Source organism: Coregonus lavaretus, assembly GCF_964263955.1.
Source record: "Coregonus lavaretus genome assembly, chromosome: 16".
In the NCBI taxonomy this organism is placed as follows: Eukaryota; Metazoa; Chordata; class Actinopteri; order Salmoniformes; family Salmonidae; genus Coregonus; species Coregonus lavaretus.
Genome location: NC_140003.1, coordinates 37,860,988 through 37,886,948, shown reverse-complemented (window position 1 = coordinate 37,886,948; position 25,961 = coordinate 37,860,988). Strand labels below are relative to the sequence as shown.

Sequence of the window (25,961 nt, the reverse complement as noted above, 5' to 3'; positions counted from 1 at the left end):
AACATATTGCAGGACTGTATATTGATGCATGTGTCATATGTTCAATACCTTAATAAACTTAACTTAATAATGTAATATACTGTGTAACTTAATATAACTTCACTTCATAAAGCCAATAACAAGTATCACCAAAGAAAATACAAATGTCCCATGGGAGGGAAAAGGAAGTGGATGTTTTCTCACGGTTTGCTACTCCAAAGTGTGATATGGATTATCTTGCTGTAGTTACACAATCAGTGTGACCAAGACATTGAGTAATGGAAGGAACGCATGACAACGCCCTGAGACATTTAACACCTTGCCTACACACACACACACACAGACAGACACACACACACACAGATACCCTCAGTCTCTGCCTTTGAAAAGTGACTCTGTCTCTTTGTCTTCTGTCTAGAACAGAACCTCCCTGGAGAGCGCTTTCATGACAAAATGGATCCGTTGTGCCATGCTTTAAACTGACAATTCATGTGGCTATGTACATTTTAATGCATTTGAACTCCCCAAAACCTAAAGGAGGAGTGCCTAGGAATCATTTGGGATAATTAGGAGCCCTCCCTTGTGTCTCCGGTGAAATATGTGGTAGTTGTCAAACTTACCTGACTCTACGTCCAGTGAGTACTTGTCGATGGCCAAGTTCATGGTCTGGTAGGCTGTGTTAGCGAAGTCTTCCAGGATCAGGTAGACTGCAGTGTTGACGCCGCGAGGCACCGGCTTCCCGAACTTCATTCGGCTGTTGACCACGATACTCCCTTTCCGGAAGTTCAGGATCTCCAGGTTCTGGAAGTTACTAAGGTTGGACTGGAGGTAGGGGACCAGCTAGAGGGGGGCAGAGTGTGAGGGAGAGAGAAAGAGAGAGAGAGAGAGAGAGTGATATACAGAGAGTGAGCACCCTCTACATACAGCACAACACTTCAAGTGAAACATGTATTTTCAAATTAAGTCTACAGGGGGAAAGGGGGGAATAAATGCTAAAACGTAACAGCTCACCAGCTCTATGAACCTTTGTTCCAGGGCCTTGTATTCCGGGGAGCTCTTATTGAAGAGGTCATCTGAGAACTTCATGTTGGTGACCCTCAGACTGAAGAACACCATCAGCGCCCGCCCAGGGTTGATTGGCATGGCAACGCTGTGGTCCATACCATGTACCCCTCCAGAGGGGTGCCCGCTGCTCCCCTCCTCTGTTTGGTCATAGTCTGTCACAGGGTCTATCGTCTGCAGCTGGTTTAACAGATATTAAACAATTCATGGTGCAATTGGTCAGTGTGGAACAACATTTGGTAACATTCATGATACAACAAGGAAATATCTGTGCAAACAGATGAATAGACTGAGTAAAGTACTATAACATGGGGAGTTTATCCTAGTCAGGTCACATGGTCACTCAGACAGGAAAAACTCAGGGCCCTGACTAACATACATTACAACCATCATCTCTCCGTCATCTTTTATTACCTCCAGAGTGATGGAAATGTCTGGGCCAGGGTAGTACTTTGCGGGTCTGAGAGCTGGGGTGACCCCCTGGTTCCCTGATTTTGCCTCTGGTTCTGGGGCTGTGTCCAGGGCCGTGGCCTCTGTAGCCTCCTCCACTACTATGGCATCAGAGACTCGGGTGAAGGGCGACTCCTTCTCTGCAGAGAGAGGGGTGGGATGAGCGGCCTCTGGAACAGCCTCGTCAACCAATAACATCTCATCTTCTACCAGATCCTCCTCCGAGATCTCAGTAATGTCCGGAGGTTCCATCACCACTTCTTCTTCTGCCACCTCCAAGGCATCCTCTCCAGTTACTGGCTGCTCGATGATTGGTCCCTCCTCTACGCTCTTAACTTCCTCTCCATATTCTGGTATTTCTGGATAAGCAAACACCTCGTTAGCTTCTTCTTCAGGCTCATCTGGGGGTACAGTCTCGATGGCAGGGGGATTCTCGGGGACATTAAGGTTCTCCACTGGCTCGGGAGCTTCCGTTGTTTCCACAGGGACGAAGGCAGGGGCCTCTTCCTCCAACTCTTCTATGGTCTCTGTCTCTATGATGGAGTACTCAAGGTTTTCTGAGGGTTCAGCTTCTTCTTCTAGAACCTCTGCTGTATCAGGGACCTCCACTGCTTCCTCCTCTACCTCCTCTTCCTCAGGGACCTCCACTGCTTCCTCCTCTACCTTCTCTTTCTCAGGGACCTCCGCTTCTGCTTCCTCCTCTACCTCCTCTTCCTCAGGGACCTCCACTGCTTCCTCTTCCTCAGGGACCTCCGCTGCTTCCTCTTCCTCAGGGACCTCCACTGCTTCCTCCTCTACCTTCTCTTTCTCAGGGACCTCCGCTTCTGCTTCCTCCTCTACCTCCTCTTCCTCAGGGACCTCCACTGCTTCCTCTTCCTCAGGGACCTCCGCTGCTTCCTCTTCCTCAGGGACCTCCACTGCTTCCTCCTCTACCTTCTCTTTCTCAGGGACCTCCGCTTCTGCTTCCTCCTCTACCTCCTCTTCCTCAGGGACCACCACTGCTTCCTCTTCCTCAGGGACCTCCGCTGCTTCCTCTTCCTCAGGGATCTCCTCTACCTCCTCATCCTCAGGGACCTCCACTGCTTCCTCCTCTACCTTCTCTTTCTCAGGGACCTCCGCTTCTGCTTCTTCCTCTACCTCCTCTTCCTCAGGGACCTCCACTGCTTCCTCTTCCTCCGGGACCTCCGCTGCTTCCTCTTCCTCAGGGACCTCCACTGCTTCCTCCTCTACCTTCTCTTTCTCAGGGACCTCCGCTTCTGCTTCCTCCTCTACCTCCTCTTCCTCAGGGACCTCCACTGCTTCCTCTTCCTCCGGGACCTCCGCTGCTTCCTCTTCCTCAGGGACCTCCACTGCTTCCTCCTCTACCTTCTCTTTCTCAGGGACCTCCGCTTCTGCTTCCTCCTCTACCTCCTCTTCCTCAGGGACCACCACTGCTTCCTCTTCCTCAGGGACCTCCGCTGCTTCCTCTTCCTCAGGGATCTCCACTGCTTCCTCTTCCTCAGGGACCTCCACTGCTTCCTCTTCCTCAGGGACCTCCGCTTCTGCTTCCTCTGTTAGGATCTCTTCCTCTATAATCACCTCTTCCAGAATTACCTCTTCATCTACGGTAAGTTCCTCATCTGCAGCTGGAGCTGGCTCTTCTTCTACAGCCTCCTCTTCCTCGGGCTGGAAGGACAGGACCTCGAGTCCGTCAACACCTGACCCAGAGGCCTCTATCTCCAGAGGTGGCTCGGGGAGCGTAGTGCCCTCTGGCTGCTCGGGGGAGGTAGGGTCTGCAGGGAGGTGCTCCAGGGGAGGGCTCTCTGTAGCCACAGTGTTCCCCAACAGCAGACCCTCCTCCTCCATGCCCGTGTCATCGATGGTCACCTCAGGCTCAGGGGGGAGGGTCACACTCTCCTCCAGAATGATAACATCATTCTCTCCCGTCGCCACATCCTCAGCTTTAACCTCAGGGGCATCTAGGGGCATCTCAGCAGCCAATATTTCCTGCTGGACAACAGAAACATTAGAGGAGAAACACATTGGAACCTAAACTGTTACACAATCAGGTTGGGGTTCCATTCCATTTCAGTCATTTCAGGACATGGAATTGACCCCAACCCTGAACTCCATACTATTATAATCAGTAGTCTTCAAAATTGCAAGGCCAGGGAATTATAGGTTTCCATGCCTTAATGACTGACAAAAATGATTTACTGACATACACATGCTCTGCGTATTGTCATTAAGTTTAGTCTACCTACATGGTGTGACAGCTACTCCAAGGCATAATACTGCCTGATAAAACTTTAATGGCTTCTGTCTGGCAGAATCAAGAAAGATCATAGGGTCCTGCATTCACAAACTGTTTGAGTCTCTCTCTCTCTCTCTCTCTCGCTCTCTCTCTCGCTCTCTCTCATCCCAGAATGGTAGTGGATTATTATATCAAGAGCCAAGCTAATCTTCAAAGCCTTCCCCCTCATCCTTTACTTCCACCGAGCAGCAGTCTCAGCGCTGGACAGGAGAGTCCTGGTTAACACCACATTTACATTTAAGTCATTTAGCAGACGCTCTTATCCAGAGCGACTTACAGTTAGTGAATACATTTTTTTTTTTTATATATATACTGGCCCCCCGTGGGAATCGAACCCACAACCCTGGCGTTGCAAACGCCATGCTCTATCAACTGAGCTACATCCCTGCCGGCCATTCCCTCCCCTACCCTGGACGACGCTGGGCCAATTGTGCGCCGCCCATGAGTCTCCCGGTCGCGGCCGGCTGCGACAGAGCCTGGTCCCACCACATAGCAGCAGTCTCAGCACTGAACAGGAGAATCCTGGTTAACACCACATAGCAGCAGTCTCAGCACTGGACAGGAGAGTCCTGGTTAACACCACATAGTAGCAGTCTCAGCACTGAACAGGAGAGTCCTGGTTAACACCACTTAGCAGCAGTCTCAGCAAGACACTACCTCAAACACAACATTCTAATATACTCCATGCTGACAAGCACTCCTATGTGGATTTGTTTTGATATTTCTAAAGCTGAATGCTCAGCATACATCATCACAGCCATATAGGACTGTGCCTCTCACTGTTTCCCAGAAATAACATCTGGACCAACAGGAGAGGTCTAGGGTTGTTGTCATGGAGATGACCTCTGACTTACCACGCTGTCATCCTTGGTAATTCCAGCCGTGGGCTCGAAGGACTCAGGAACAATGGACACTGTGGAACCAAAGAGGACACAGAGTCAATACTGTGAGTCATAGGGAGGCCTAAAACAACAATCAACAACAACATGTTCTTCCCCATAGGGGTGGCAGGTAGCCTAGTGGAGCGTTGGGCCAGTAACCGATGACGTCCACTGATTTAGCGGGGTTGGGTTAAATGCGGAAGACACATTTCAGTTGAATGCATTCAGTTGTGTAACTGAGTACATATCCCCTTTCCTTTCCCACACTTGATTCAATGCACCCAACAAAGTTTGCAGTTGGAAGCCAAACTTAATTGCATAATAAGTCAAACTTTCTCTCATAATGTACAGGAGGAACAACGTTTATTCACTCTCCATCTTTTCTATAGAATCCATTCTCCCTCTCCCCAGTCCTGAGAGCGATGGTGCCGACTGTGTGTTTACATAAGGGGAGCCCTACTAATCACGCTACAGATCTGGACCCTATACCTGCCACTATGGGCCAAGATCATTACTGCATTACCATCAGGCCTGGAGCCTGTGGCTGGAGCCTGGAACCAAGCAGTGCCTGTAAGTCACCACACACCGTGGCAGGCAGGCATCTGACAGTATTTACCCCTCATATCAGATGTCTCGGCACATAATGAATCAGGCCGTCAGATGGCATCCATCTACAGGGAAACACAGTAAACTAATGACACCAACTCTTTTACAACACTGTCAGGGAGAATTCCCATAGACCAGGGAGATGGTATAATCATCATTACCATAGAACGTGTTCCATTCGCTGGAAGAAAAAACCCTGCCAGGAGTTAGAGCTAACCTACTTACTGACTATGTGTGTGTGTGTGTGTGTGTGTGTGTGTGTGTGTGTGTGTGTGTGTGTGTGTGTGTGTGTGTGTGTGTGTGTGTGTGTGTGTGTGTGTGTGTGTGTGTGTGTGTGCAAAGGTCATAGATGAAGTAGAGAGAGAGAGAGAGGTAAGGGCTACACAGTCCCTATAAATGATTAGTCTGTTATTTGTTCATCAAAAATTACCCACAGAAATCTCTTCACCACAAAACACTGCGTAAGACAAAGTGCTGCTGAGTAGAATGAAGGAAATGAGGCCTCAGAGAGCCAGTGTCAGGATAGGTGGAGGTGGGACAACTAGGGTAGGTTAGGGCTGGCTCTGGTGGAACTAGGTGTCTTACAATCAGATACAGTGATCCAATTGGTGTCGTTGGCTTCATTGTATTGTGTTTGGTCCCATGGAATTGTGTTGTATATTTAAGCAATAAGCCAGAGGTGCCTTATTGCTATTATAAACTGGTTACCAACGTAATAACCAGTAAATAGTACGTTTTTTGTCATACCCATGGTATACGGTCTGTTATACAATGGGTGGGTCTAATCCTGGATACCTGATTGGTTAAAACCGCATTTCAGCCGGTGTCTATTCCACAAATTACCACAGGCTAAATCTATGAGGTTAAAATGCCTATTTACTCTGTTCCATCTGACTGCGCAATCCACTGTCTCGTCAGCCCAGTCAGGCAATTTATAAACTAGATCTACACTGTAAAAAGAATCTATACATTATCTTCCATTTCATTTAGACTAGCATTTGGATTTCAACAAAGGAGATTTGTAATAACCTTGCTATCTGTCTCTCCGACATTTGCAACATTGTTTCAAAATTCGATCTCCAGCTGTCCTATGTAATGAACGTGTCAGGAGTCAGGACGAGACAGACAGGCTGGCAGCTTTTCTCAGCCAGTCGAAATCATGAATCAGCATCATTTTTATGGATACATACAAAAATAAATAAATAGAAAAACACGAAATGCAGCTAGTTTGCTGTCATTACAGCTTCAGTTTGAAGTGATTGTGTAGTTCTGTCCTTGAGCTGTTCTTGTCTATTAATGTTCTGTATTATGTCATGTTTCATGTTTTGTGTGGACCCCAGGAAGAGTAGCTGCTGCTTTCGCAAAAGCTAATTATAGTGGTTTTGCTGTGTATGGTAGTGTACATAGACAGTGTATTGTACAGTAGTGTTGGGTAGTGCTGTATGTCTTACCACTCCTAATAAAATACAAAAATACAAAAATGGTGTTAGCTGAACAGTGGCCTGGCGAGAGAGCAAATGTTCTATGCCAGGCGAAATCGCACGTTGTTATGGATGTATCCCAAAAAATCACCAGAAAACAGCTTAAACAACGCAAATGCAGCTACTTTGCTGTTACTCTGGCTGCACTGTTTGACATAACTGTGTTAGCCGAAGTTGGCTAGCTAGCAAGCAAGGGATAAGAATGTTGCCAGCCATCATGGCAACGGAACATTTAGAACGAATGACAGGGTCGCGTCCATAGATTTAAAACAAAAAGACTTAACGACTGTGTCACATCTCTGGCAACCGAACCGATAGAACGAACGACCAGCCGGCTTGGGTAGTAACCCTAGATTTGTGTCGGGACTATATCTCATGGAAGGATGAAATATATGAATAAATTCATAAAAATATTATTTTTTATAAAAATGTTTCAATCATTATTTGAATATGTTGGTAACCCTTTAAAAGTGATAATGCCCTCGACTTTGTCTCAGGCCTAACAACACCCGTGCCAATATATCCTCCAAACACCGGCTTCTCTGGCATTATCACTTAAATATATCAAGGCTTTCAGCGAATCAGCATTCAGGGCTCGAACCACCCGGTTTATAATGTATATTTTACCACTCATAGTTAGTCTGGCTACAGTGCCAGAGTACTGTGTATAGCGGTTTTGCTGTGTATGTTAGTGTATAGACAGTGTATTGTAAGGTAGTGTTGGGTAGTGCTGTATGTCTTACCACTCTCTACTTGGGCCAGGGTTGTGTCACTGATGATGTTGTCATTTTGCAGGGCCTCAGTGATGTAGTTCCTGAAGTCAGTGATAGTGTAGACCACTGTGGGCCTCTCCTCCACCTCTCTGTAGGAGTTCTCCACCAGGTTGGACTGCAGGGTCAGGTAGTCCAATTGCTCACTGCTCACCCACTCCCCTTCCACCTCCACCGTCACTGCATAGACCACCACCACACCATCCAACCTGCACAGGCAATACATGTATAGATAAATCAGTCAGTTAATATTTCAGTTGATCTGGCTATCAATCAATCTATCTATCTATCAATATATCAATCTAGCAATCTATTAAATATAAGTTTGGACACACCTACTCATTCAAGGGTTTTTCTTTATTTTTACTATTTTACATTGCAGAATAATAGTGAAGACATCTAAACTATTAAATAACACATATGGAATCATGTAGTAACCAAAAGAGTGTTAAACAAATTAAAATATATTTTATATTTGACATTCTTCAAATAGCCACCCTTTGCCTTGATGACAGCTTTGCACACGCTTGGCATTCTCTCAACCAGCTTCATGAGGTAGTCACCTGGAATGCATTTCAATTAACAGGTGTGCCTTTTTAAAAGTTAATTTGTGGAATGTATTTCCTTCTTAATGCGTTTGAGCCAATCAGTTGTGTTGTGACAAGGTAGGGGGGGTATCCAGAATATAGCCCTATTTGGTAAAAGACCAATTCCATATTATGGCAAGAACAGCTCAAATAAGCAAAGAGAAACAACAGTCCATCATTACTTTAAGACATGAAGGTCAGTCAATACTGAACATTTTAAAGTTTATTCAAGTGTAGTGGCAAAAACCATCAAGCGCTATGATGAAACTGGCTCTCATGAGGACCGCCACAGGAATGGAAGATGCAGAGTTACAGTTGAAGCCAGAAGTTTACATACACTTAGGTTGGAGTCATTAAAACTCATTTTTTAACCACTCCAAACATTTCTTGTTAACAAACTATAGTTTTGGCACGTCAGTTAGGACATCTACTTTGTGCATGACACAAGTAATTTTTCCAACAATTGCTTACAGACAGATTATTTCACTTATAATTCACTGTATCACAATTCCAGTGGGTCAGAAGTTCACATATACTAAGTTGACTGTGCCTTTAAACACCTTGGAAAATTCCAGGAAATGATGTCATGGCTTTAGAAGCTTCTGATAGGCTAACTGACATCATTTGAGTCAATTGGAGGTGTACCTGTGGATGTATTTTAAGGCCTACCTTCAAACTCAGTGCCTCTTTGCTTGACATCATGGGAAAATCAAAAGAAATCAGAAAAAATAATGGTAGACCTCCACGTCTGGTTCATCCTTGGGAGCAATTTCCAAATGCCTGAAGGTACCGCATTCATCTGTACAAACAATAGTACGCAAGTATAAACACCATGGGACCACGCAGCCATCATACTGCTCAGGAAGGAGACACGTTCTGTCTCCTAGAGATGAACGTATTTGGTGTGAAAAGTGCAAATCAATCCCAGAACAACAGCAAAGGACCCTGTGAAGATGCTGGAGGAAAAAGATACAAAAGTCTCTATATCCACAGTAAAACGAGTCCTATATCAACATAACCTGAAATGCCGCTCAGCAAGGAAGAAGCCACTGCTCCAAAACCGCCATAAAAAAGCCAGACTACGGTTTGCAACTGCACATGGGGACAAAGATCGTACTTTTTGGAGAAATGTCCTCTGGTCTGATGAAACAAAAATATAACTGTTTGGCCATAATGACCATTGTTATGTTTGGAGGAAAAAGGGGATAGCTTGCAAGCCGAAGACAACCATCCCAACCGTGAAGCACGGGGGTGGCAGCATCATGCTGTGGGGGTGCTTTGCTGCAGGAGGGACTGGTGCACTTCACAAAATAGATGGCATCATGAGGAATAAAAATTATGTGGATATATTGAAGCAACATCTCAAGACATCAGTCAGGAAGTTAAAGCTTGGACGCAAATGGATCTTCCAAATGGACAATGACCCCAAGCATACTTCCAAAGTTGTGGCAAAATGGCTTAAGGACAACAAAGTCAAGGTATTGGAGTGGCCATCACAAAGCCATGACCTCAATCCTATAGAACATTTGGGGGCAGAACTGAAAAAGCGTGTGCGAGCAAGGAGGCCTACAAACCTGACTCAGTTACACCAGCTCTGTCAGGAGGAATGGGCCAAAATTCACCCAACTTATTGTGGGAAGCTTGTGGAAGGCTACCCGAAACGTTTGACCCAAGTTAAACAATTTAAAGGCAATGCTACCAAATACTAATTGAGTGTATGTAAACTTCTGACCCACTAGGAATGTGATGAAATAAATAAAAGCTGAAATAAATCTCTCTCTACTATTCTGACATTTCACATTCTTTTTAAATAAAGTGGTGATCCTAACTGACCTAAGATAGTGCATTTTTACTAGGATTAAATGTCAGGAATTGTGAAAAACTGAGTTTAAATGTATTTTGCTAAGGTGTATGTAAACTTCCGACTTCAACTGTACCTCTGCTGCAGAGGATAAAGTCATTAGAGTTACTATCCAAATAAATGCTTCACAGAGTTCAAGTAACAGACACATCTCAACATCAACTGCAGAGGGGACTGTGTGAATCAGGCCTTCATGATCGAATTGCTGCAAAGAAACCACTACTAAAGGACACCAATAACAAAAAGAGAAATGCTTGGGCCAAGAAACACGAGCAATGGATATTAGGCCGGTGGAAATGTGTCCTTTGGTATGGAGTCCAAATTGGAGATTTTGGGTTCAAACCGCCGTGTCTTTGTGAGACGAGGTGTGGGTGAACGGATGATCTCCACATGTGTATTTCCCACCGTAAAGCATGGAGGAGGAGGTATTATGGTTTGGGAGTGCTTTGCTGGTGACACTGTCTGTGATTTATTAAAAATTCAAGGCACACTTAACCAGCATGGCTACCACAGTATTCTGCAGCGATACGCCATCCCATCTGGTTTGGGCTTAGTGGGAGTATCATTTGTTTTTCAACAGGACAATGACCCAACACACCTCCAGGCTGTGTAAGGGCTATTTTACCAAGAAGGAGAGTGATGGAGTGCTGCATCAGATGACCTGGCTTCCACAATTCCCAGACCTCAACCCAATTGAGATGGTTTGGGATGAGTCGATGGCAGAGTGAAGGAAAAGCAGCCAAAAAGTGCTCAGCATATGTGGGAACTCCTTCAAGACTGTTGGAAAAGCATTCCAGGTGAAGCTGGTTGAGAGAAAGAGTGTGCAAAGCTGTCATTAAGGCAAAGGGTGGCTATTTGAAGAATCTCAAATATAAAATATATTTTCATTTGTTTAACACTTTTTTGGTTACTACATGATTCCATATGTGTTATTTCATAGTTTTGATGTCTTCACTATTATTCTACAATGTAAAAAATAGGAAAAATAAAGAAAAACCCTTGAATGAGTAGGTGTGTCCAAACTTTTGACTGGTACTGTATATCCATCCATCCCTCCACCATCAACATCTATCCACCCATACACCCAAGGAAAAATCAGCAAATTTCACTTTCAATTGATAAATCATTTTATTGATCAGTTTATTAATCTACTGTATATAATGTGATTAGCTAGAAACATAGTCTCTAAGAAGAAAGCAGTTTCTCTGGAAAGAGTAGAGTTCCAAACACAGTACTTTGATTTACTATTCTCACATGAGAGATGGTAGTGTGATAGATTTACGCCAGATTTACACCCGCATGGAGCATCGTCTATAACTTCCATGACTTCCATCCAACCAGCCCAGCCACCCAAGTGATCAATATGGTCATAAACATGACAAAACACCCAGAAAAGACTCTTGATGTGGAACCTGACAGTGTGGAAAAAGCCATCTATCAGACTTCATATGGCTCCAGGGAGCCCTTCTATTCTCCCTGTGACCTAGATCTCTCAGCAGGCTTGTCTTGGCCCAGTATGAGGCACGTGCCTGTAATCGCCCCACTGCACCACCACATCCCAGATCCCAGTTGTCCTGCTGTCAGCTCAAACTGGGAAAAGGATATGACAACATTCAGAATCCAAGTGTTTAATGAGTTGATGTTCTTTTATACTCTTCTGCTGCACCTGCAGATACCAGGTGTGCAGATGGCCCTACTTCTCAGCTCGTGTCAGTTCCATACTGTAGCACTGCTGACCTGGGAATCTGGGATCACAACTCAGAAGAGGGCAAGGCTTTTCTTAGTAAAGTCCCACGTAATTGCATGAGCAGAGGACTGCTGCATGACTCGAGCATGTGTGCGTGCATGTGTGTGTGTGTGTGTGTCTGTGTGTGTGTGTGCTAGCATCTCTCCATATCTGTCTCTCCCAATGGTTGACAGTGACAGGCCAGGGAGTTGATTGCAGTGGGCATAAAGCCTCAGAGATAAGCTCCTCTCCTGGGTTGGGTTTAGGTAGCAGGCATAAAGCCCCAAAGATGAGCTCCTCTTCTGGGCTGAGGTTAGGTAGCAGCCATAAAGCCCCAGAGATGAGCTCCTCTGCTGGGTTGGGGTTACGAAGCAGCTGGTTAATTGTCAAGCCCTGCCCTTATCCTTCTTACCAGGTGACCGACCGCCCTAACACCATTAAAGGGATACTTCAGGATTTTGGCAATGAGGCCCTTTATCTACTACTTACCATTTTTATGTCTCTGTGTCCAGTATGAAGGAAGTTAGAGGTAGTTTTGCAAGCCAATGACTGGAAGTCTATGGGTATCACCACAGCTTCACATAACTTCACACGAACCTACCCACACTTACAGATAAAGCCAGCATGGATCCCGCATGACCCTCAGACACACACACACACACAAACACATATACACACACACAAACACACACATTTAAATAGGTGCTCCAGCACAAAATGCGTATCAGCCAATTAAAATCATTGATTTACTTGCACGTGACAAAAGGATAAATTGTAGCTGGTCCCATCAGTTAACATGGCACACGTTAGCCCTATGCTAACCTCACCAAGTAGCACTGATTATATACAGTGAGGGAAAAAAGTATTTGATCCCCTGCTGATTGTGTACGTTTGCCCACTGACAAAGAAATGATCAGTCTATAATTTTAATGGTAGGTTTATTTGAACAGTGAGAGACAGAATAACAACAAAAAAATCCAGAAAAACGCATGTCAAAAATGTTATAAATTGATTTGCATTTTAATGAGGGAAATAGGTATTTGACCCCTCTGCAAAACATGATTTAGTACTTGGTGGCAAAACCCTTCTTGGCAATCACAGAGGTCAGACGTTTCTTGTAGTTGGCCACAAGGTTTGCACACATCTCAGGAGGGATTTTGTCCCACTCCTCTTTGCAGATCTTCTCCAAGTCATTAAGGTTTCGAGGCTGACGTTTGGCAACTCGAACCTTCAGCTCCCTCCACAGATATTCTATGGGATTAAGGTCTGGAGACTGGCTAGGCCACTCCAGGACCTTAATGTGCTTCTTCTTGAGCCACTCCTTTGTTGCCTTGGCCGTGTGTTTTGGGTCATTGTCATGCTGGAATACCCATCCACGATCCATTTTCAATGCCCTGGCTGAGGGAAGGAGGTTCTCACCCAAGACTTGACGGTACATGGCCCTGTCCATCGTCCCTTTGATGCGGTGAAGTTGTCCTGTCCCCTTAGCAGAAAAACACCCCCAAAGCATAATGTTTCCACCTCCATGTTTGACGGTGGGGATGGTGTTATTGGGGTCATAGGCAGCATTCCTCCTCCTCCAAACAGCGCAAGTTGAGTTGATGCCAAAGAGCTCCATTTGGTCTCATCTGACCACAACACTTTCATCCAGTTCTCCTCTGAATCATTGAGACGTTCATTGGCAAACTTCAGAAAGCATGTATATGTGCTTTCTTGAGCAGGGGGACCTTGCGGACGCTGCAGGATTTCAGTCCTTCACGGCGTAGTGTGTTACCAATTGTTTTCTTGGTGACTATGGTCCCAGCTGCCTTGAGATCATTGACAAGATCCTCCCGTGCAGTTCTGGGCTGATTCCTCACCGTTCTCTTGATCATTGCAACTCCACGAGGTGAGATTTTTTATTTATTTATTTTATTTCACCTTTATTTAACCAGGTAAGCCAGTTGAGAACAGGTTCTCATTTACAACTGCGACCTGGCCAAGATAAAGCAAAGTAGTGCAATAAAAAACAACACAGAGTTACATATGGGGTAAAAAAAACATAAAGTCAGAAATACAACAGAAAATATATATACAGTGTGTGCAAATGTAGCAAGTTATGGAGGTAAGGCAATAAATAGGCTATAGTGCAGAATAATTACAATAGTATTAACACTGGAATGCTAGATGTGCAAGAGATGATGTGCAAATAGAGATACTGGGGTGCAAAAGAGCAAAATAAATAACAATATAGGAATGAGGTAGTTGGGTGGGCTAATTTCAGATGGGCTGTGTACAGGTGCAGTGATCGGTAAGGTGCTCTGACAACTGATGCTTAAAGTTATTGAGGGAGATAAGAGTCTCCAGCTTCAGAGATTTTTGCAATTCGTTCCAGTCATTGGCAGCAGAGAACTGGAAGGAATGGCGGCCAAAGGAGGTGTTGGCTTTGAGGAATGACCAGTGAGATATACCTGCTGGAGCGCAGACTACGGGTGGGTGCTGCTATGGTGACCAATGAGCTAAGATAAGGCGGGGATTTGCCTAGCAGTGATTTATAGATGGCCTGGAGCCAGTGGGTTTGACGACGAACATGTAGTGAGGACCAGCCAACAAGAGCGTACAGGTCACAGTGGTGGGTAGTGTATGGGGCTTTGGAGACAAAACGGATGGCACTGTGATAGACTACATCCAATTTGCTGAGTAGAGTGTTGGAGGCTATTTTGTAAATGACATCGCCGAAGTCAAGGATCGGTAGGATAGTCAGTTTTACGAGGGCATGTTTGGCAGCATGAGTGAAGGAGGCTTTGTTGCGAAATAGGAAGCCGATTCTAGATTTAACTTTGGATTAGAGATTCTTTATGTGAGTCTGGAAGTTGAGTTTACAGTCTAACCAGACACCTAGATATTTGTAGTTGTCCACATACTCTAGGTCAGACCCGTCGAGAGTGGTGATTCTAGTCGGGTGGGCGGGTGCTAGCAGCGTTCGATTGAAAAGCATGCATTTAGTTTTACTAGTGTTTAAGAGCAGTTGAAGGCTACTGAAGGATTGTTGTATGGCATTGAAGCTCGTTTGGAGGTTTGTTAACACAGTGTCCAATGAAGGGCCAGATGTATACAAAATGGTGTCGTCTGCGTAGAGGTGGATCTGAGAGTCACCAGCAGCAAGAGCGACATCATTGATATACACGGAGAAAAGTGTCGGCCCAAGAATTGAACCCTGTGGCACCCCCATAGAGACTGCCATAGGTCCAGACAACAGGCCCTCCGATTTGACACACTGAACTCTATCTGAGAAGTAGTTGGTGAACCAGGCGAGGCAGTCATTTGAGAAACTAAGGCTATTTAGTCTGCCAATAAGAATGCGGTGGTTGACAGAGTCGAAAGCCTTGGCCAGGTCGATGAAGACGGCTGCACAGTACTGTCTATTATCAATCGCGGTTATAATATCGTTTAGGACCTTGAGCGTGGCTGAAGTGCACCCGTGACCAGCTCGGAAACCGGATTGCATAGCGGAGAAGGTACGGTGGTATTCGAAATGGTCGATGATCTGTTTGTTAACTTGGCTTTCGAATACTTTCGAAAGGCAGGGCAGGATGGATATAGGTCTGTGGCAGTTTGGATCTAGAGTGTCACCCCCTTTGAAGAGGGGGATGACCGCGGCAGCTTTCCAATCTCTGGGGATCTCAGACGTTATGAAAGAGAGGTTGAACAGACTAGTAATAGGGGTTGCGACAATTTCGGCGGCTAGTTTTAGAAAGAAAGGGTCCAGATTGTCTAGCCCAGCTGATTTGTAGGGGTCCAGATTTTGCAGCGCTTTCAAAACATCAGCTGTCTGAATTTGTGTGAAGGAGAAGCGGGGGGGGCATGGGCAAGTTGCAGCAGAGGGTGCAGAGTTGGTGGCCGGGTTAGTGGTAGCCAGATGGAAAGCATGGCCAGCTGTAGCAAAATGCTTGTTGAAATTCTCGATTATTGTAGATTTATCGGTGGTGATAGTGTTTCCTAGCCTCAGTGCAGTGGGCAGCTGGGAGGAAGTGCTCTTATTCTCCATGGACTTTACAGTGTCCCAAAACTTTTTGGAGTTAGTGCTACAGGATGCAAATTTCTGTTTGAAAAAGTTAGCCTTTGCTTTCCTGACTGCTTGTGTATATTGGTTCCTAACTTCCCTGAAAAGTTGCATATCGCGGGGGCTATTTGATGCTAATGCTGTACGCCACAGGATGTTTTTGTGCTGGTCAAGGGCAGTCAAGTCTGAGGAGAACCAGGGGCTATATCGGTTCTTAGTTCTGTATTTTTTGAATGGGGCATGTTTATTTAAGATTGAGAGGAAATTACTTTTAAGGAACAACCAGGCATCCTCTACTGACGGAATGAGATCTATATCCATCCAGGATACCTGGGCCAGGTCAATTAGGAAGGCCTCCTCGCTAAAGTGTTTTAGGGAGCGTTTGACAGTGATGAGGGGTGGTCGTTTGACCGCAGACCCGTTACGGACGCAGGCAATAAGGCAGTGATCGCTGAGATCCTGGTTGAAGACAGCTGAGGTGTATTTAGAGGGTATGTTAGTCAGGATGATATCTATGAGGGTACCCATGTTTAAGGATTTAGGGTTGTACCTGGTAGGTTCGTTGATAATTTGCGTGAGGTTGAGGGCATCTAGCTTGGATTGTAGGATGGCTGGGGTATTAAGCATATCCCAATTTAGGTCACCAAGCAGTAAAAACTCAGAGGATAAATGGGGGGCAATCAATTCACATATGGTGTCCAGGGCACAGCTGGGGGCTGAGGGGGGTCTGTAGCAAGCGGCAACAGTGAGAGACTTATTTCTGGAAAGGTGGATTTTTAGAAGTAGAAGCTCAAACTGTTTGGGCACAGACCTGGATAGTATGATAGAGCTCTGCAGGCTATCTCTACAGTAGATTGCAACTCCACCCCCTTTGGCAGTTCTATCTAGACGGAAAATGTTATAGTTGGGGATGGAAATTTCAGAATTTTTGGTGGCCTTCCTGTGCCAGGATTCAGACACTGCTAGAACATCAGGGTTGGCAGAGTGTGCTAACGCAGTGAATAACTCAAACTTAGGAAGTAGACTTCTGATATTTATGTGCAAGAAACCAAGACTTTTGCGATTACAGAAGTCATCAAATGATAGCTCCTGGGGAGTAGGAGTGATACTGGGGGCTACAGGGCCTGGGTTAGCCTCTACATCACCAGAGGAACAGAGGAGGACTAGAATAAGGATACGGCTAAAGGCTTTAAGAACTGGTCTTCTAGTGCGTTGGGTACATAGAATAAAGGAGGCAGATTTCCGGGTGTTATAGAAAAGATTCAGGGCATTATGTACAGACAAGGATATGGAAGGATATGAGTAAAGTGGAGGTAAACCTAAGCGTTGGGTAACAATGAAAGAGATAGTATCTCTAGAGGCATCAATTGAGTCGGTCTCTGAGTGTATGGGCGGAGGGACAAAGGAGCTAACTAAGGCAGGTTTAGCTAGGCTGGGGGGTCTACAGTGATATAGTACAATTAGAAATAACCGAAACAACAATAAACTAACCATGTTTGAGCTGAGGCTAAACATAAACAGGATGTAGTACCGTAAAAAGGAACAGTCCAGCAGATATCAGCTGTATAGCTGAGTTATCATAAGGTCCGGTGGTGAAGCGCTAGTGAGTAAGAGGCCACGGCTAGCGTGTGCTACGTCCGTTTTGTTGTAGCCAGCTGGTAGCGATGAATCCGGAGTTAAAGGTCCAGTGATTCAGTGATTCCGGCGGAAAAACTGATATGTTCTGGGTCGATAACGCGCTGTGCAGACTGGCCGAATATCCGGTGATCAATGTCCAGTGATTAAAAATTAATCCCGCTGAAAAAAATCCAATATTCTGGGTGCAACACCGCTAGCTGTGGCTAATAGCAAGTAGCTAGTTCAGTAGCTAGTTCAGTTTAGTGAGTAAGAGGCCACGGATAACGTGTGCTAACGGGCCAGGGCTAGCAGATGGATGGAATCTTCGTGGTTAACGTCGTAACCACATCAGACGATTTCGTCGGCAGACCAGTCGTGTAGGATCGGCGGGGCTCCGTGTCAACACTAGGTGGTCCATCCGGTTGATAGAGAGGTAGATAGCCGGGAGATGGGCCTAGCTCGGGATGATTAGCCAGACCACAGCGTCCGTTTTGTTGTTGTTGTAGCCAGCTGGTAGCGATGAATCCGGAGTTAAAGGTCCAGTGAATCAGTGATTCCGGCAGAAAAACTGATATGTTCTGGGTCGATAACGCGCTCGATCAATGTCCAGTGATTAAAATTAATCCCGCGGAAAAAATCCAATGATCTGGGTGAAACACCGCTAGCTGTGGCTAATAGCAAGTAGCTAGTTAGCTGGCTAGCTAGTTTCAACTGGAGATTCTAGATTCTAGATAAAAGGTAAGTCAATAATAGAATCCGTTCCACATTGAGTGAGGCGGGTTGCAGGAAAGTATATTTTGTAGAAGGATGAAAAGTCTGATAGGGAAATATGTACGAAAAATACAAAAAAACAGGGTATTTACAGGCTATTTACAGACACACGACAGAAACAGGACTGCACTACTTCGCCATCTTGCATGGAGCCCCAGGCTGAGGGAGATTGACAGTTATTTTGTGTTTCTTCCATTTGCGAATAATCGCACCAACTGTTGTCACCTTATCACCAAGCTGCTTGGCGATGGTCTTGTAGCCCATTCCAGCCTTGTGTAGGTCTACAATCTTGTCCATGACATCCTTGGAGAGCTCTTTGGTCTTGGCCATGGTGGAGAGTTTGGAATCTGATTGATTGATTGCTTCTCTGGACAGGTGTCTTTTATACAGGTAACAAACTGAGATTAGGAGCACTCCCTTTAAGAGTGTGCTCCTAATCTCAGCTCGTTACCTTTATAAAAGACACCTGGGAGCCAGAAATCTTTCTGATTGAGAGGGGGTCAAATACTTATTTCCCTCATTAAAATGCAAATCAATTTATAACATTTTTGACATTAGTTTTTCTAGATTGTTTTGTTGTTATTCTGTCTCTCACTGTTCAAATAAACCTACCATTAAAATTATAGACTAATCATTTCTTTGTCAGTGGGCAAACGTACAAAATCAGCAGGGGATCAAATACATTTTTCCCTCACTGTACTCATATAATATATAATCGTTGACGTGGTTGGACATGGAAGTGTCCTTAACATACCTCAGTCAAACAGCACATTCTGATCATCAAAGCAACTATCAGGTGTATTTGACTGACTGAAGTGCCTAGTCCATGTAATTGTCGCAGATTGTGACAAGGGTTCGAATCTCACATTAGTTTCCCCCCCCCTTTGAAATGTAGATTTACATGTATCGTGTTAGTGTGTTGAAAAGGGATGCCTATACAGTCAACAGCTTGAAGATGAAGATAATGAATTGATTTAATAAGGAGCTATCTCTTTCTTCAGCTTTGCACACAACACATTGCTAATGTGTTTCTCGTGGTCAGTGATTTTAATGCAGGTAAACTGACATTTTTTTACCTCGTTTTTACGAGCATGTCACCTGTGCAACTAGAGGTGACAAAACTCTAGATCACCCTTATTCCACACATAGAAAAGCATACAAGGCCCTCCGTCACCCTCCTTTTGGCAAATCAATCCATAACTCTATCTTCCTGCTTCCAAGAAAAAACTCAAACAGCACGTACCAGTGATGTGCTCAATACGGAAGTGGTCCAATGAAGTGGATGCTAAGCGACAGGATTATTTCACTGGCACAGATTGGAATATGTTCCGGGATTCATTCGATAACATTGAGGAGTTTACCACATCAGTCACAGACTTCATTAATAGGTGCATTGATGACGTCGTCCCCACAGTGACCGTACGTACATACCCCATCCAAAAGCCATGGATTACAGGCAACATCTAAAGGCTAGAGCTGCCGCTTTCAAGGAGAGGGACACTAATCCGGATCCTTATAAGAAATCACGGTACGACCTCTGACGAGCCATCAAACAGGCAAAGTGTCAATACAGGACTAAGATCGAATCCTACTACGCCGGTTCTGACACTCGACGGATGTGGCAGGGCTTACAAACTATCACAGATTACAAAGGGAAGCCCAGCCGCAAGCTGCCCAGTGACGCAAGCCTACCAGATGAGCTAAATGCCTTCTATGCTCGCTTCGAGGCAAGCAACACTGAACTATGCATGAGAGCACCAGCTGTTCCGGATGACTGTGTGATATCGCTTTCCGTAACTGATGTGAGTAAGACCTTTCAACAGGTTAACATTTGCAAGGCCACGGGGCCAGACGGAATACCAGGACGCGTACTCAGAGCATGAGCTGACCAGCTGGCAAGTGTCTTCACTTACATTCTCTACCTATCCCTGACCCTGTCTGTAATGTCAACTTTTTTCAAGCAGACCACCACAGTCAGGAAGTGAAAAGATTTGGCATGGGCCCTCAGGTCCTCAAAAAGTTCTACAGCTGCACCATTGAGAGCATCTTGTTGGTTAAGGGCTGTAAGTAAGCATTTCACTGTAATGTCTGCACCTGTTGTATTCGGTGCATGTGGCCAATAAAATGTGATTTGATTTGATTTGACTGGCTGCATCACTGCTTGGTACGGCAACAGCAAGGCACCCGACCGCAAGGCCCTACAGAGGGTGGTGAGTACCTCCCTGCTCCCTGCCAGCCAGGACCTCTATACATGGCGGTGTCAGAGGAAGGCCCAAAAACAATGTAAAAGACTCTAGCCACCCAAGCCATAGACTGTTCCCTCTACTACCGCACGGCAAGCGTTACCAGTGCACCAAGTCTGGAACCAACAGGACCCTGAGCAGCTTCTATCCCCAAGCCATAAGACTGCTAAGCAAGGCTGCTAAATAGCTAATTAAATGGCTACCTGGACTGCCTGCATTTACCTTTGTTTTTTACTAACTCTCTTGCACTGACTCTATGCACACACCCTTTGTTTTGTTTTTACATTTACGTCATTTAGCAGACGCTCTTATCCAGAGCGACTTACAGTTAGTGCATACATTATTTTAATTTTATTTTCATACTGGTCCCCCGTGGGAATCGAACCCACAACCCTGGCAAACAAAGGTAAATGCAGGCAGTCCAGGTTGCAAACGCCATGCTCTACCAACTGAGCTACCTCCCTGCCGGCCATTCCTTCCCCTACCCTGGGCCAATTGTGCGCCGCCACATTGGTCTCCCGGTTGCGGCCGGCTATAGCAGAACCTGGATTCGAACCAGGATCTCTAGTGGCACAGCTAGCACTGCGATGCAGTGCCTTCGACCACTGCGCCACTCGGGAGGTTACACACACTGAACACTACCCACACTCACAAATTGTAATGCTCATCCTCCTCGAGTCAAAAGACGCATATGTGACAAAGCAGATTATAAATGTTTTTCATATAAAACGTTGTAGGCCTACATTTAGGTGTACACTTCCATGTAATATTGCTTATGCTACAGCTCAGTCTATTATCTATCCTGTTTCCTATTCACTTTACCCCTACCTACAGTGGGGAGAGCAAGTATTTGATACACTGCCGATTTTGCAGGTTTTCCTACTTACAAAGCATGTAGAGGTCTGTAATTTCCAGAAAATCACATTGTATGATTTTTAAGTAATTAATTTGCATTTTATTGCATGACATAAGTATTTGATACATCAGAAAAGCAAAACTTTATATTTGGTACAGAAACCTTTGTTTGCAATTACAGAGATCATAAGTTTCCTGTAGGTCTTGACCAGGTTTGCACACACTGCAGCAGGGATTTTGGCCCACTCCTCCATACAGACCTTCTCCAGATCCTTTAGGTTTCAGGGGCTGTCGCTGGGCAATACGGACTTTCAGCTCCCTCCATAGATTTTCTATTGGGTTCAGGTCTGGAGACTGGCTAGGCCACTCCAAGACCTTGAGATGCTTCTTACGGAGCCACTCCTTAGTTGCCCTGGCTGTGTGTTTCAGGTCGTTGTCATGCTGGAAGACCCAGCCACGACCCATCTTCAATGCTCTTACTGAGAGAAGGAGGTTGTTGGCCAAGATCTCGCGATACATGGCCCAATCCATCCTCCCCTCAATACGGTGCAGTCGTCCTGTCCCCTTTGCAGAAAAGCATCCCCAAAGAATAATGTTTCCACCTCCATGCTTCACGGTTGGGATGGTGTTCTTGGGGTTGTACTCATCCTTCTTCTTCCTCCAAACTCCCGAGTGGAGTTTAGACCAAAAAGCTCTATTTTTGTCTCATCAGACCACATGACCTTCTCCCATTCCTCCTCTGGATCATCCAGATGGTCATTGGCACACTTCAGACGGGCCTGGACATGCGCTGGCTTGAGCAGGGGGACCTTGCGTGCGCTGCAGGATTTTAATCCATGACGGCGTAGTGTGTTACTAATGGTTTTCTTTGAGACTGTGGTCCCAGCTCTCTTCAGGTCATTGACCAGGACCTGCCGTGTAGTTCTGGGCTGATCCCTCACCTTCCTCATGATCATTGATGCCCCACGAGGTGAGATCTTGCATGGAGCCCCAGACCGAGGGTGATTGACCGTCATTTTGAACTTCTTCCATTTTCTAATAATTGCGCCAACAGTTGTTGCCTTCTCACCAAGCTGCTTGCCTATTGTCCTGTAGTCCATCCCAGCCTTGTGCAGGTCTACAATTTTATCCCTGATGTCCTTACACAGCTCTCTGGTCTTGGCCATTGTGGAGAGTTTGGATTCTGTTTGATTGAGTGTGTGGACAGGTGTCTTTTATACAGGTAACAAGTTCAAACAGGTGCAGTTAATACAGGTAATGAGTGGAGAACAGGAGGGCTTCTTAAAGAAAAACTAACAGGTCTGTGAGAGCCGGAATTCTTACTGGTTGGTAGGTGATCAAATACTTATGTCATGCAATAAAATGCTAATTAATTACTTAAAAATCATACAATGTGATTTTCTGGATTTTTGTTTTAGATTCCATCTCTCACAGTTGAAGTGTATCTATGATCAAAATTACAGACCTTTACATGCTTTGTAAGTAGGAAAACCTGCAAAATCGGCAGTGTATCAAATACTTGTTCTCCCCACTGTATATGTACATAGCTACCTCAATTAGTACCCCTGCACATTGATTCAGTACTGGTGCTCCCTGTGTATAGCCATGTTATTTTTACTCATAATTGTTGTTCGTTATTTATTGTGTATCTATTCCTTGTGTCACTATTTCTATTTGATCTTTAACTCTGCATTGTTGGAAAACCTGTAAGTAAGCATTTCACTGTTAGTTGTTTACGAAGCATGTGACAAATAACATTTGATAAGCTAATAATATTGCATAAGCAATATTACATGGACGTGTACACCTAAATGTAGGCCTACAACGTTTTATATGAAAAACATTTATAATCTGCTTTGTCACATATGCGTCTTTTGACTCGAGGAGGATGAGCATTACAATGTGTACAGTAAGATTGTAGTTTACACTCTTGTTACCATCCTACAGATGGCAGTATTGTGCCCATAGAAAAGGTTGAAAGAGTTGGGAACCCCTCGCCATAGATGACTGCTATTTGACAAATCCACAAGGCTCTTTGTTTTTTTTATAATGAACGATAAATGTACATGTTGTAAGGACCTCATTTATCTTTTTTTCCATAAAAGCACATGAATGTGTGTGAAACAGATAAACAAAAACGTAGTATTTTGTCATATATGCAAAAATGTGAAAGTGTTGTCTACCGTTAGTAGTAGCTAGTAGCCTAGTCAAGGATGCATCAATGCAATATTGGCACACAACATTTTGTCACAGACCAACGGAACAAAAGTAAACCTTGAATTTGTAGGTTTAAAATATCCCTCTAGTGGCTAGGATTGACCTATTTTAAGAAATGCCATCGGTTGGTGGATACAAAGTCTAAGATCTTTGATATGCTGATGAAGAATTTGTGCCAGGATATAATCAGTGTGTCACGGATCCCCCCAGTACTGCTGCTCATTCCGTTCACCAGCTCCGGAGGTCTACGTCACCGGCCTTCTAGGCGTCACTGACCTGGTTCATTACCACATTGTTTTACATTTTAGTCATTTTAGCAGACACTCTTATTCAGAGCGACTTACAGTTAGTGAGTGCATACATTTTTCATACTGCCCCCCCGTGGGAATCGAACCCACAACCCTGGCGTTGCAAACGCCACGCTCTACCAACTGAGCTACACGGGGCCCACCAACCCCAGACTGTCTTGTCTCATTACACACACCTGGTTCCCATTCCCCCTGATTAGTATGTGTATATATGTGCCCTCTGTTCCCCATTGTCCTCGTCGATTATTGTCCTATGTCCGTTGGTCTCGTGAGTACATTGTATTACAGTTTACATGCCGAGTAATTGGTTTACACCTCGCTCTTTTGTTTGGGTTACAGCCCTGTGATATATATATATATATATATATATATATATATATACACGTTCTGGGCTTCATCCACGTCGTTTTCCATGACATACCTTATGTTGGGTTGAATAATAAAAAAAACTATTACGTATTCCTGCGCCTGTCTTCTATCAGTATACAACGTGACACAGTGACATCTTTAGCATATGGCTGACGTGTGCCATGTTATCTGATGGGACCAGCTACAATTTAGCTTTCTGTTGCCTGCAAGTTAATCAACGATTTGAATTGGCTGATACAGTGAGGGAAAAAAGTATTTGATCCCCTGCTGATTTTGTACGTTTGCCCACTGACAAAGAAATTATCAGTCTATCATTTTAATGGTAGGTTTATTTGAACCGTTCTCATGATCATTGCAACTCCACGAGGTGAGATCTTGCATAGAGCCCCAGGCCGAGGGAGATTGACAGGTCTTTTGTGTTTCTTCCATTTGCGAATAATCTCACCAACTGTTGTCACCTTCTCACCAAGCTGCTTGGCGATGGTCTTGTAGCCCATTCCAGCCTTGTGTAGGTTTACAATCTTGTCCCTGACATCCTTGGAGAGCTCTTTGGTCTTGGCCATGGTGGAGAGTTTGGAATCTGATTGATTGATTGCTTCTGTGGACAGGTGTCTTTTATACAGGTAACAAGCTGAGATTAGGAGCACTCCCTTTAAGAGTGTGCTCCTAATCTCAGCTCGTTACCTGTATAAAAGACACCTGGGAGCCAGAAATCTTTCTGATTGAGAGGGGGTCAAATACTTATTTCCCTCATTAAAATGCAAATCAATTTATAACATTTTTGACATGCATTTTTCTCGATTTTGTTGTTGTTATTCTGTCTCTCACTGTTCAAATAAACCTACCATTAAAATTATAGACTGATCTTGTCTTTGTGAGTGGGCAAACGTACAAAATCAGCAGGGGTTCAAATACTTTTTTACCTCACTGTATGCATTTTGTACCATAGTACTGTCTCTGTTTAAATGTAAATTGTTGCTTATGTACACAAGTACGGACACACACAAACAGACATACACACTCTCAGGACTAGGTTATCCTTAACCACAGACCTAGGGTTAGATTACTAGCCTACTGACTATACACATACAGGACTGCTGTTAAGGGTCTATACTCACCCTTGGGCATCCTTCTGAAGTCTGCATGAAAACAAATAAAAACTAGATCACAGGCCTCCCGAGTGGCACAGCGGTCTAAGGCACTGCATCGCAGTGCTAGAGGTGTCACTACAGACCCGGGTTAAATCCCGGGCTGTATCACAACCGGCCGTGATCGGCAGTCCCATAGGGCGGCGCACAATTGGCCCAGCGTCGTCTGGGTTAGGGGAGGGTTTTGCCGGGGGGGCTTTACTTGGCTCATCGTGCTCTAGCGACTCTTTGTGGCGGGCCAGGCGCCTGCAGGCTGACGTCGGTCGTCAGGTGAACGGTGTTTCCTCCGACACATTGGTGCAGCTGGCTTCCGGGTTAAGAAGCGCGGTTTGGCGGATCATGTTTCGGAGGACGCATGACTCAACCTTTACCTCCTGAGCCCGTTGGGGAGTTGCAGCAATGAGACAAAATCGAAATCGGGGAGAAAAAGGGCGTAAAATACACACAAAAAATACAATAAATAAATAGATCACAGACTCTAAATATGACCTCCCTGTTTGACCTCTAGGTTTTATGGGTATTATGACTCATACTGCGGTACTTTATCAGTGGAGGCTACTGAGGGGAGGACGGCTCATAATAAAGGATGGAACGGAGCTAATGGAATGGGATCAAACACATGGAAACCATGTGTTTGATGTATTTAATACCATTCCACTCTTTAAACTCCAACCATTACTATGAGCCCGTCCTCC

At 44.9% G+C, this 25,961-nt stretch overlaps 1 protein-coding gene across 1 annotated transcript in view; it reads right to left on the bottom strand.

Annotated features, from left to right (window-relative positions):
• LOC311143836 (interphotoreceptor matrix proteoglycan 2-like) overlaps window positions 1-25,961 on the bottom strand; it is a gene marked incomplete at both ends in the record, with an annotated part of 58,512 nt that overhangs the window by 6,974 nt on the left and 25,577 nt on the right. Inside the window, 7 exons of the mRNA XM_084179718.1 lie at window positions 600-819; window positions 991-1,221; window positions 1,456-2,205; window positions 2,350-2,637; window positions 2,782-3,477; window positions 4,639-4,697; window positions 7,496-7,731. Coding sequence (XP_084035844.1) covers window positions 600-819; window positions 991-1,221; window positions 1,456-2,205; window positions 2,350-2,637; window positions 2,782-3,477; window positions 4,639-4,697; window positions 7,496-7,731 — 2,480 coding nt within the window. The remainder of the gene's footprint in view (window positions 1-599; window positions 820-990; window positions 1,222-1,455; window positions 2,206-2,349; window positions 2,638-2,781; window positions 3,478-4,638; window positions 4,698-7,495; window positions 7,732-25,961) is intronic.